Source organism: Arachis hypogaea, chromosome 3 (assembly GCF_003086295.3).
Source record: "Arachis hypogaea cultivar Tifrunner chromosome 3, arahy.Tifrunner.gnm2.J5K5, whole genome shotgun sequence".
Classification (NCBI taxonomy): Eukaryota; Viridiplantae; Streptophyta; class Magnoliopsida; order Fabales; family Fabaceae; genus Arachis; species Arachis hypogaea.
Window position 1 is genome coordinate 70933321 of NC_092038.1, and position 12898 is coordinate 70946218.

The window sequence follows — 12898 nt, forward strand, 5'->3', positions numbered from 1 at the left end:
TCATAGCTTTGCTTAATTTACCAATTTTTCCATGTTTTATGCTTATGCCCTCTATGTGTTTGATGAAATGTCAATCTTAGTTATGGGGTAGATTTCCAATCCTTGGCTTGGAGTAAATGAGTTTATCGCTTACTAGAGCTATAATTTCCAACATTTAGTGATAATTCTTGGGTTGTTAGTTGTTATTGTTTCCACTAACGCTAGCATTTTACCAATTAATTTGGTAAGTTAACTAGGATTTGTGGATTAATAACAATTATACTCACTTGACTTATCCTTCGATGTTAAGGGTTGACTTAATGAGATTAATCCATCACAATTATCATAGTTGTGGTTATGGCAAGGAAGAAATTCCATAACTCATCCCAAGTCAAGGTTTCATTTATGTTTTAAACCTCTTTTCACTCACTTTATAGTTTTACTTTTACATACTTAGTTCGTTTGCTCTTTTATTACTTCATTAATTGTAATTTTGTCTTATTCTTTTCTTTCTTTATTGCTTCTAGGGGTGGAAAAAGGCCAGGCGGCTTGCCAGGGGCCTGCAGCCTGACCTGTGTTTGGCCTGTCCTGGCCTGACCTGTTATAAAATAGGTACAGGCGCAGGCTCTTTTAAAAGCCTTAATACATTAATAGGCCAGGCCCAAGCTTACTAATTAGCCTTATTGGCCTGTCAGGCTTGTCTGGGCCTGTTAAAATATAATTAAATATATAAATAATTATTTATTATTAATAAAATTATGAGATATTTTAAATTTATTATATTTTATTATAAATATTTTTGTATATTTTAAATATGTTAGAAGTTTAAAATTTTTTATAAATATTAAATATATGACATATTATATATAACAATTTTTATTAAAAAATAATTTTTTTAAATAATATTTTTATTTTGTAAAAAAAAATTATCAAGCCTTTTAACAGGTTTCAGGCCAGGCCAGGCTAAATAACAGGCAAAGCCTAGTACTTTATAAAGAGCCTATAACAGGCTGCAGGTCAGGCTCAGGCCAATCAACTGTATGACAGGCCAGGCCTGTTAAGAGCAAAGCCTGGCCTGGCCTGGCCTGTTTCCACCCCTAATTGCTTCCTTATCATTGAAAACCCCTTTTGCTTTCTCACAACCAAAATTGTGTGCACTTGTTGTCACTAGTTCCTAGGAAAGACGACCTAGGAGTCTAAATACTCTCGATTAATTTTGCATTGATTGTGACATCTTTGAATTTAAATTTGATTGATGGTCAATTGTTGGGTTTGAAACTATACTAGCAATGAGAATCTATTTTGTGAAAATTCCTAACCCGCTCTAGGCCATTATCATGTGTTCTTGGGGTCTTTGGTTCCATCATACTACATGTTTTGGTAATTTCACTCTTAAAGACTTTCTCAGTGAATGAGGTTGCTCCCATTACCATGCATTCGTGTCTCCTGCGCTTGGAATCTCGTTAGTATCCTTCTCTATGGTAATCTCAGTTAGAATTTCAAGATCGACTGCGATTCTTACATCTTTCGTGGTGTCACTCTGGGCTTCTCGCTCTGTGATCCCTTCTGCGGGCGGCTCTGGAGACCACTTCGTCCGTGTGCTCTGGTTGGTAGTTTTCATTTGTGGTGATCCTACTTTCTAGGGTTTGAACCCGGTGTCGAAGCTCTTGGATTATAAAGTTTGTATCTTCACCTAGGCTGCCGAATGGCCTACTACTATTAGACTAGTGATCTTCTTCTCGTGACCGCTGTCTAGGATGATTACGTGTTGCATGGTTGTGGACCACGCTGGTTACCCTCCCGTGATTTGGGGGGTGACCGTGGTTCTGAGATTCAGGCTAATCAGACTTTTGATGGGGTTAAGTTATGGGTTTTGGTTGGGCGGTTTCTCATGAACGTCTGCCATGCTGTCAGGATCTCAAGTTTATCATAAACGACGCCAATGTACAGGATGGCCTTGGACGTGTTGAAGAGATGGATTAAAAATTTATCAATCTTAATAGATGGTGTGATCTGACCTCAAGAATAGTGGGAGTTGGTCCTGCAAAAACACTCCAATATTCAAATCAAAGAGTTATTGAAGTAGGATTTGAATGTTAGGGTAAAATTGGCTCGTATCTGAGAGAGCAACTAAACTCTCTTTTATATATGGCGTAAGTTATCCTTCCTAAGGATAAAGTGGGTCTCATTGCGCCATTTTCTAGGTGAGTTAGTTGGAATCTCGGATGGCTTCGAATAGGCCGGTTCACGAGGGACCCAAGGGAACTCAGGAGTCAAAATCCATAACAATATGCTTAAGATGTAACATGGACATTTTTATAGATGAACTTTATTTAATTCGTTAACCAAATACACTCTTTATACCATTATATACTAAAACTTATAGATGGTGTTAATTGAACCGCAATAATATTTAGCAAAATAAAAAAAAGATAGAGAGTCTGAAAACGATGCAGTTATGCCAGAGGTGAGCTACATTTTAATTCAAAAATTTACTCATGTGTAATTTGATTTACTCAGATTTTATATTTAAAATTTATTTGAAAACTATTTAATATGAGAAAAAAAAATTTTTAAGAAAAGAATTTATTTTTATTTAAAATTTAATTTTATGATTTGGAATGACTATAATATATTAATAGAATTTAAATTTAAAGAGTGTATGAGTGAATTTAAAAATCATATCTCTTTTGGTCTGATTACAAATGAAAAAAAAAATGAATTCAACTTTTGAGTAAATTTATTTTTATTTATTCTAAAAATATTTAATCTTAAATAAATTTTAATTCCTAGTATTGTACACAAGTTCTTATACACAATCAAACTATGGGAGATGAAAAAAAAGAAGTCACGACGATGAACCAATCAAGCACACGGTGACAGGAAGGAACGAGAAGGAGGTATGGTGGGACAGAGATAGAGTCAAGCCGGCTATGGGCAGATCAAGGCGAGACTGAGTGAGATGGCTGATTGGATGATTCTGATTTTTGAGAGTGAAAATAGAGCAAAAGAAACCTTCTCAACACAAACTTAAAAAGGCGGCAACTTGATAAAAGGTACATTTTATGATACGTACAAATTACACATATTCTAACTTCATAAAAGAATAGATTCTAGAGAAATTCCCTTTAATAAATTGTACTAGGTTAAAATTAGGGTTTTTTATATTTTAGATAAAAGAGGTGAAAAGGGATATGCAAGGAATTAAAAATAAAAAGGGGTTAAAACTTAAAATGAGGGGTTTATTGAGTTTCTTTCTTAAGACACCGAGGAAAGTCCAAACATTGAAGCGAAGAACGAACGTGGAGAAATAGAAGTCAGTGCAAAACAAGAAACAAGGCACGCAAAGGTTAACAAGAAGTTGTTATATGAAGAGAAAAAGGGAAGAAAGAAATACAAGTAATTCTATGAAGTATCTACGCCACCAAAAATACAAGAGCAGGGACATTCTTCTGAATTCCCCTCCCATCAGAAATTAACATACTCAACCTAAACTGCTACTTTCTCATAAATTCCAGCCTCGGCTTATGTAGAACAGTCCAAAAATAAGTTTGAGGAAAGATGTCTAGAGTTCATCGTGAGAATCATCCTCGTCCTCTCCAGAAGCACCACCACCAGGAGGCCCACCCCCACCTGACCTCTGATAGACCGCGGTGATAATTGGATTGCAAACAGCTTCAACCTCTTTCAGCTTCTCTTCATAATCTTCTTTCTCCACTGTCTGGTTGTCATCAAGCCATTCCAACGCTTCCTTCACTGCAGCCTCGATTTTCTCCTTTTCATCGGATTCCAACTTGTCGGCCAGCTTGTCTTTGTCACTGATCTGGTTCTTCATGTTGTAAACATAAGTTTCAAGCGCATTGCGGGCATCAATTCTCTCCTTGACCTTCTTGTCTTCCTCGGCAAACTCCTCTGCCTCGCGAACCATTCGCTCAATTTCCTCCTGGCTCAGGCGTCCTTTCTCATTTGTAATGGTGATCTTTTCTGATTTACCAGTGCCCTTGTCTTCTGCTTTGACGTTTAAGATGCCATTTGCATCAACTTCAAAGGTCACTTCAATTTGAGGGGTACCCCTGTTCAGTTGACAACCAAGATACAGATGAAGTCCTCACATCAACGCGATAGAAAACTTATTAGAGAGGCCTGAATGAGAGCAGGAAAAAACAAACCTTGGAGCTGGTGGAATTCCAGACAGATCGAATTTCCCAAGCAGTCGACAATCCTTTGTAAGACTCCTCTCACCTTCAAATACCTGATCATTTATTAAGGCATCAAAGTTAGAATCAAACCCCTTCAGCAATTCAAGTTCATTGTCCAGTTAGACATTACTAATTTATAAGAGAACAGTACCTGAATGGAGACAGTAGTCTGCTGATCCTGGTAGGTAGTAAACACCTGAGATTTCTTGGTAGGGATAACAGTGTTTCTGGGAATCAACTTTGTCATCACCCCACCAACAGTCTCAATTCCAAGAGTGAGTGGAGCAACATCCAGGAGAAGGATATCTGAAACAGATTGCCACATAATAACAAGATAGATTAATAACTGGCATTCTACCTGCATCATTAAAACTTATGATCTGTGACCAAGTACATAAACTATAGTATACCTTTGGTTTCATCACCACCCTCTCCGCTCAAAATGCTTCCTTGGACTGCAGCACCATAGGCAACTGCCTCGTCAGGGTTGACACCCTTGTTGGGCTCCTTTCCATCAAAGTAGTCCTTCAAAAGCTGTTGCACCTTTGGAATCCTTGTGCTTCCACCAACAAGAACAATCTCATCGATCTGGCTCTTTTGTAATCCAGCATCTTCCATTGCTTTCTTCACAGGCCCCATTGTCTTACGGAATAAATCATTGTTCAACTCCTCAAACCGCGCTCGGGTAAGTGGTTCGGAGAAATCAACACCATCAAAAAGTGATTCAATTTCCACTCGGACCTGGTGCTGGCTGCTGAGAGCTCTCTTGGCACGCTCAGCTTCTCTCCTGAGCTTGCCAAGTGCTCTGTTGTCCTTGCTAATGTCCTTTCCATGCTTTTTCTTGATCAATTTAATGAAGTATTCCATTATTCTCTGATCAAAGTCCTCACCTGGTGTTAAGGTGAGAAGAAATAACAGGCATTAATTGCAGAAAGAAAATTTGAATCGAAACTATCTTTTCCTGATTAATTTCAAATTATTCTATTTTGTAGTGAAAACTGAAAAGTACTCACCTCCAAGATGAGTATCTCCATTTGTAGCAAGAACCTCGAAAACACCATTATCGATCGTCAAAATACTGACATCAAAAGTCCCACCACCAAGATCAAAGACAAGGATGTTCTTCTCGCCACCTTTCTTGTCCAATCCATACGCAATTGCAGCGGCAGTGGGCTCATTAATAATCCTAGCCACATTCAGACCGGCAATAACACCAGCATCCTTGGTGGCCTGCCTCTGAGCATCATTGAAGTAAGCTGTACATTTGAAAAGAAAATGACAAAATTAGAATAAAGTAAAAAAGCAGGAATCGAACAATCGAGATGGCATGAGAAATCAATCATAATTTGGTGGACTTACCAGGGACAGTGACAACAGCATCATGGATTTTCTTTCCAAGGAATGCTTCAGCTGTTTCTTTCATCTTAGTCAAAACCATGGCACTGATTTCCTCAGGGCTGAACACCTTGGTCTCACCATCTTTAATCTTTACCTGTATGTATGGTTTCCCATCCTTGTTCACAATCTTATATGGCACAAGCTTCATGTCTCTTTGGACTTCCTTATCTTCAAACCTGTAAATACATACACGTGAGTTATATGTCCATGAAGTCTGATTAATTAACATAAATTAACAACATGAATATTCCTCAGTCCTCACTTTCTTCCAATAAGCCTCTTGACATCAAAGATGGTCCTTTCGGGGTTGACAGCTGCCTGATTCTTGGCAGCCTCCCCGATCAGTCTCTCGCTGTCGGTGAAAGCAACCCATGATGGGGTGATACGGTTACCCTGGTCATTGGCTATGATCTCAACATGGCCATTCTTATAAACACCAACACAAGAATAAGTTGTTCCAAGATCTATCCCAATGACTGTACCCAACTTGGTTGCTTCCTCTTTTGCAATGGAAATTGCAAACATACATCCTGTGAAATGGAACATTCTCAACGTTAATTGCAACACAAACTCTGATTGCCAAATGTGATGTATAATCAAATCATGTAACGGCATTATACAAAGACATTTTTCTTCTCTTAGAGAATTGAAATCAATGATCTGAAGATATGAGTAACAAACAGATTCCTATTATCAATAAGTAATCGAGGAAGAGGAATATTACATAGCTGTTTCTATTTTAATTCATGAAAAATAACAACCTACAGTACAGGATCAATTTAAGTTTATGCTTGCAAATCTAAACCCTGACTAAAAAAAAGAGTTTGAACAATATTTAAGACATTTGTGCTTCGCTTAATAGTGATTTGTATTTCGAGGTGTTCTGTCAGTCACATCAGAATAAGAAGCTACCGCACTAAGATCCAAACACTATCTTCTGAGTTAAAAAAAAATGATCCATGAATATCGGAGATCGAAACAATGCAGGGGAAAGTATGGAAACGAAGAGAGAGAGAGAGAGAGAGAGAGAGAGAGAGAGAGAGAGAGAGAGAGATCTAATTAGTAATTACCGAAGGAAACGATGGCGAGAACAATGAGAGACCCGCGAGCCCACGAGCCAGTCATGGCGTCACCGTGTTGTAGTTGCGCTCTGTAAAGGGTGAAGTGGTTGTTAACGGTGGTGTTGGGTTTTCAGGTGGCAAAGTTGATGGTTGGTTTGTTAGATTGGTTTTCGTTTATTGAATGAAAAATGGTGCGCCCTGTTCGCCCTTCGCTTTTTATAGTGGTCACTCCCGACTACAGCGAGACTTGGAGCATGTCATTAATGCTGACGTGGACCAATCGAAGTTCCTCAATGAATCGTTTCGCCCAATAGTATTCGTCCTTGCGTTTGGGAGTACCACCAAACACGTCATACCTTGTTAACTCGCTCATACAAAATCTCAAATTATTTTTATTTATAAAAAATCTGAGAATTATTTCGCGACTCATTTTTTATTATATGGAAAAGATATTTATGGTTTTGTTGAAAATGAACCTTTTTAGTGTATGGGTCGTTTGTTTCGACAATTCTAAAAGTAATATTTTTTAGTTTTTGTCTTATTAAAAGTAGTAATATTAATGTCTAATGTAATTTTTAAAACGAAATTGTAGTTTTTTAAGACGTTATTTAGGAGCTTATAGAGAAGTTAAAAAATGACTTTTCTCATAATACTATTACTTTTTATCATATTTTTATAAAATAAGCACTTTTAGAATCAAAAATTCAAAAACAAAATAACTTATTTATAAACTATTTTTAATTTTTAATATAGTCATTTATTGTTTAAACTATTTTTTTTCAAAAGTAGCTTAATTAAACTATTTACCCAAACTAGGCCTATATACAAGTGGATAGACGTTGCACGTATGGCAGGTCTAACACGCAGTTAGGACTGGAAAGTGAGTCAAGCTAGCTCATGAGTCAGTTCGAGCTCGACTCATTAATAGCTCGATAAGCTGAACTCGTGAGATGCTGAACCGAGTTTGAGCTCATAAATTAAATGAGTCGAGTTTGAGTTAGGATAATCTCAGCTCATTAGTTCGTAAACTGGTTCGGCATCCTAATACAGTTTGAGATTATGTCGATTGTTGACAAAACAAGTATTCAGCGTATGTTTTATATTCACCAGCAAACTCAGGTGCAACACCCAAATATTGAGTTGTATGTTGAGTTTGAACATATAGTTGCGGATGAGATTCAACCAGACCCAAACGTGCAAGATGACAGAGCTAAAGAGTATTAAGAAATGAATAGAGATAGCGAAGAGGACTTCGAAGCTACCTATGAAGCTGGTGACGAGGACGAGGATGGCGATGGGGAAGGTGAGGCAGTCATGAAAGATGTAGTGGTTCCACCAGCAGCTAGTCAACCCATGGACGTTTTACCTTTTAAGCGTATCTTGGATCTTGACGCCATGCATGCACTGGAATTTCTAGAATATACAAACATAGGTACATGAGGTGTGAGTAATACGTTTTCCTTAATGTGTTGTTTGGACAGATTGATTAGCGACAATTTTTTTCTATAGGTGTTGCTGATCTTGAGGACGGGGAATTCAGGATAGAAATGAAATACAATTCTAGAAAATTGGTCATTGCAGCAATTCAGAGCTACGCTATCACCAGAAGAGTCAATTACGTTGTTTATGAGTGCGAGCCACAGACATTCTATGCAAAATGCAAGACGTATGGTCGTAGGTGCGATTGGCTTATCCGGGCTAGTTTGATATGGAAGAAAGGTTGTTGGGAGATACAGAGATATAATGGGAGACACATGTATTCCATGGGAACAATTTCACAGGATCACAACAAGTTGGTCTCTGACACTGTTGTTAAGGCTTTGAGACCATTGGTTGAATCCGACCCATCCATAAAGGTGAAATCTATAATTGCGGAAGTCCAGTCAAGGTTCAACTAAACTATTAGTTACCTAAAGGCTTAGTTGGCAAAGTAGAAGTCGACAGCCAAAGTTTTCGGTGGATGGGAAGAATCTTACCAGATTTGATATTGTGGTTCTCGGCAATGGTTCAGAAAACGCCTAGTTCACAAGTCCGAAGAAAAATACGACTCCTATATAACGGGAGTAAAGAGGTGGACGTGTCAGGATACTTCACCGGGTATTCTGGAGTTTCAATCCATGCATTAGAGCTTTCCAACAATGCAAGCCGTTGGTTGAGGTTGATGGCATCCACCTTTATGGAAAATACAAAGGTTGCTTTTTTATTGCAGTTGCACAAGATGGGAACCAAAACATTGTGCCGATTGTTTTTGCCATCGTAAAGAGGGAGACCGCTAATGCGTGGCATTTTTTTTTCAATAATTTACAAAGGCATGTTGTTAGAAGAGACATCGTGTGTATAATCTTTGATCATCATGAGTCAATCCAAGCAATAATAAATCGTACCAGAGGTGATTGGAAACCTCCAAGTGTATGGTGGATTTTTGTGTTCGACATATCGATAACAACTTCTTAAGGAAATTCAAGGTCCCATATTTCCAAAAGCTTGTTGTCAACATAGGGTATTCATAGATAATGGAGGAGTACAACATCAACTACAAGAGATTGCAAGAGCGAGGCGAGGCATATGCCTGGTGGTGTGACAACATCGAACTTTCCAGTAGGTATTGGCTTTTGACAAGGGACATCGATGGGGTCACATGACCACAAACCTTGTCAAGGACATCAATTCAGTGTTCAAAGGTGCCCAAAATCTTCCTGTGTCAGTGCTCGTCCGAGCAACATATTATCGATTGAACGAGCTATTTTTGTGGAAGAGTACTGAGACTCACCAATGCAAGCGTGCTGGATTTACTTAATCTAAATATGCCACTCAGCAGATAGAAGCAAATATGTAGCGTGCATGAACATAGTTATGCACCGGTTTAATAGAAGAAATGAGGTGTTTGAGGTGCACGAAATGCCTACTAGAAGAGTGTTAGTAGTTGATCTTGCGAGGCGAATGTGCAATTGTGGGCATTTTCAGGTGGAGCGACTACCAAGTCGTCATGTTATTGCTCGTTGTGCTAACCAGCACCTCGATTGGCAGGTGTATGTCAGTGATGTATACAAGATGTCAAAGATTAGCAAGGTCTACAGAGTGCTTACCTGGGAACGACGATGATCACTAATCCTGTCTTGAGACAAACGTCAAAAGGTTGTCCCAAATCAACCTTCTATCTGAATGAAATGGATTCACGAGGGGAATGTGTGGTCCTCGGAGATGCAGTCTTTACGGGAGACAAGATCATAGTTGGTGCACGAAATTGCAATCACACTTTTGCAATTCCGCACAACTAACCAGCAAGTGCACTGGGTCGTCCAAGTAATACCTTACGTGAGTAAGGGTCGATCCCACGGAGATTGTCGGCTTGAAGCAAGCTATGGTTATCTTGTAAATCTTAGTCAGGATATCAATAATTATCAGGGTTGATTGTGAAAAGTAAAAGAACATGAAATAAGTACTTGTTTTGCAGTAATGGAGAACAGGTTGAGGTTTTGGAGATGCTCCATCTTCTGAATCTCTGCTTTCCTACTGTCTTCTTCTTCAAGCACGCAAGGCTCCTTCCATGGCAAGCTGTATGCAAGGGTTTCATCGTTGTCAGTGGCTACCTCCCATCCTCTCAGTGGAAATGTTCAACGCACCCTGTCACGGCACGGCTATCCATCTGTCGGTTCTCAATCAGGCCGGAATAGAATCCAGTGATTCTTTTGCGTCTATCACTAACGCCCCGCCCTCAGGAGTTTGAAGCTTGTCACAGTCATTCAATCATTGAATCCTACTCAGAATACCACAGACAAGGTTTAGACCTTCCGGATTCTCTTGAATGCCGCCATCAGTTCTAGCCTATACCACGAAGATTCTGATTAAGGAATCCAAGAGATATCTACTCAATCTAAGGTAGAACGGAGGTGGTTGTCAGGCACGCGTTCATAGTTGAGAATATGATGAGTGTCACGGATCATCACATTCATCCGGGTTAAGAACAAGTGATATCTTAGAATAGAAGCAAGCATGATTGAATAAGAAACAGTAGTAATTGCATTAATCCATCAAGACACAGCAGAGCTCCTCACCCCCAACCATGGGGTTTAGAGACTCATGCCGTGGAAGGTACACAAAGAAACGTGTAAAGTGTCATGAGGTACAGATACAATGTCAAAAGATCCTATTAATAGTAAGCTAGTAACCTAGGGTATACAGAAATGAGTAAATGACGTAAAAATCCACTTCTGGGTCCACTTAGTGTGTGCTTGGGCTGAGCATTGAAGCTTTCATGTGTAGAGACTTTTTCTGGAGTTAAACGCCAGCTTTCATGCCAGTTTGGGCGTTTAACTCCAATTTTTATGCCAGTTCCAGCGTTAAACGCTGGGAATTCTGAGGCTGATTTGCAACGCCGGTTTGGGCCATCAAATCTCGGGCAAAGTATGGACTATTATACATTGCTGGAAAGCCCAGGATATCTACTTTCCAACGCCATTGAGAGCGCGCCAATTGGGCTTCTGTAGCTCCAGAAAATCCACTTCGAGTGCAGGGAGGTCAGAATCCAACAGCATCTGCAGTCCTTTTCAGCCTCTGAATCAGATTTTTGCTCAGGACCCTCAATTTCAGCCAGAAAATACCTGAAATCACAGAAAAGCACACAAACTCATAGTAAAGTCCAGAAAAGTGAATTTTAACTAAGAACTAATAAAAATATAATAAAAACTAATTAAAATATACTAAAAACATACTAAAAACAATGCCAAAAAGCGTATAAATTATCCGCTCATCAATAGTCCGAGTAGATGTACTCAGCGTGCTGGACTGAATGGGGTTGGTGGCAGTGGTGGCTCGTAGGTCTTTTTTCGTCATTGTAGTTTTAAGTTAATGTTATCATTTACATTATTTGAATTCTGGAGTCAATGTTATTCTTTCTAACGTGGTTCTATTTTTAAGTTAATGTATTTGAATTCTAAATTTTTAAGTTACTGTTATGAATTATTGTATTTGAATTTATCAGATAACTTCATGAATTAATGTATTTGAAAGATTACAACTAAATACAACTAAATTATTTGACTAAACAGGAACTAGTAATGATGGTACAACAAAGTTCTTTTAATATTAATACAATTGTACGGTACAATGAACTTAAACAAAGAAAAAAAATTCAGAACAGTAGCTTATTTCTTCTTGGACATCCAACTCATCGCCTTGTTTGCTAATTTATTAATACTTGATGGAATAACCCTATCTGGTGCACGGACCTCTATCAGTAGGTTATACGGATGATCCTGACCTCCTGCCTCTCTTTCTGGTGGACCTGACCCACCTGCCTCTACAGAGCAGACGGACCAAAAATGTACTCGTCAACAACCTCCTGCATCAGTACATTCAAGTCAAGACTACTCAGAACATCTGTTGGCACGTTGAGACGATTGATGCGTGAGCATCTTTCCAATCTTTTCCTAGTGAATTTGCATCTAATTTGTTGAGTTTAATAAATAATTAATTATCTTTTAGTCAATATGGATGCTACTTTTAATTTTTTTTTGAAATTTTGTTTATTTTAGGTAGCATTCGGCTGGATTTGATGGAGTTTCTGCAGCACAAGAACAAAAGGAGATGGCAGTGAGGAGCGACGCGTAAGCGTGACTGACGCGTGCGTGTGATTTGGAGCTTTCCATGGCGGCGCGTGCGCGTGACTGACGCGTACGCGTGCTTTGAAGAATTGCACAGCGACACATGCGTGTGACCGACGCGTCTGCGTGACTTGCGAAAAAGACCATCGACGCGTACGCGTGACTGACACGTACGCGTGACATGCGCTGCGTGCAGAAAATGCAGAAAAAATGCCGGGGGCGATTTCTGTGCTGTTTTGACTCAGTTTTCAGCCCAGAAAACATAGATTAGAAGCTGCAGAATGGACAAAACATGTGGTCCCCACCCATCAACTGAAGACCTGCTGATTATTCTGATTTAAATTCAAATCTTATTTTTAAGAAAAGATATTATTTTTAATTTTAGATAATTAGATTTTAAATTTATTCGGATTAGTTATAAAAAGGGATTCCATTAGTTAACTTGAAGAGGCCATCAGATTGGAACTTTGTACATATTATCAGAATCCTTATTTTCTTCTCTGAACCATGAGCAACTAATCCTCTATTGTTAAGGTTAGGAGCTCTGTCTATTTGTATGGATTGATTTTATTGCTTTTTCTATTTTAATTCATGTATGAATTTATAATTTAAGAATTGTTTTCGCTCTTTATCTTATGAATTTGGGTGGAATGGAAGT

The 12898-nt window shown here is 38.7% G+C and overlaps 1 protein-coding gene across 1 annotated transcript; it reads right to left on the reverse strand.

The window, feature by feature from the left end:
- Nucleotides 1-3329: 3329 nt before the first annotated feature.
- Nucleotides 3330-7004, reverse strand: LOC112790736 (luminal-binding protein 5). The gene is made up of 8 exons (XM_025833273.3): nucleotides 6647-7004; nucleotides 5839-6106; nucleotides 5538-5752; nucleotides 5192-5434; nucleotides 4589-5068; nucleotides 4330-4484; nucleotides 4149-4231; nucleotides 3330-4052 (listed from the first exon to the last, which is right to left on the reverse strand). The coding sequence occupies exons 1-8, from the start codon at nucleotides 6699-6701 to the stop codon at nucleotides 3545-3547; spliced, it is 2007 nt and encodes a 668-aa protein (XP_025689058.1). The 5' UTR covers nucleotides 6702-7004; the 3' UTR covers nucleotides 3330-3544.
- Nucleotides 7005-12898: the final 5894 nt, after the last annotated feature.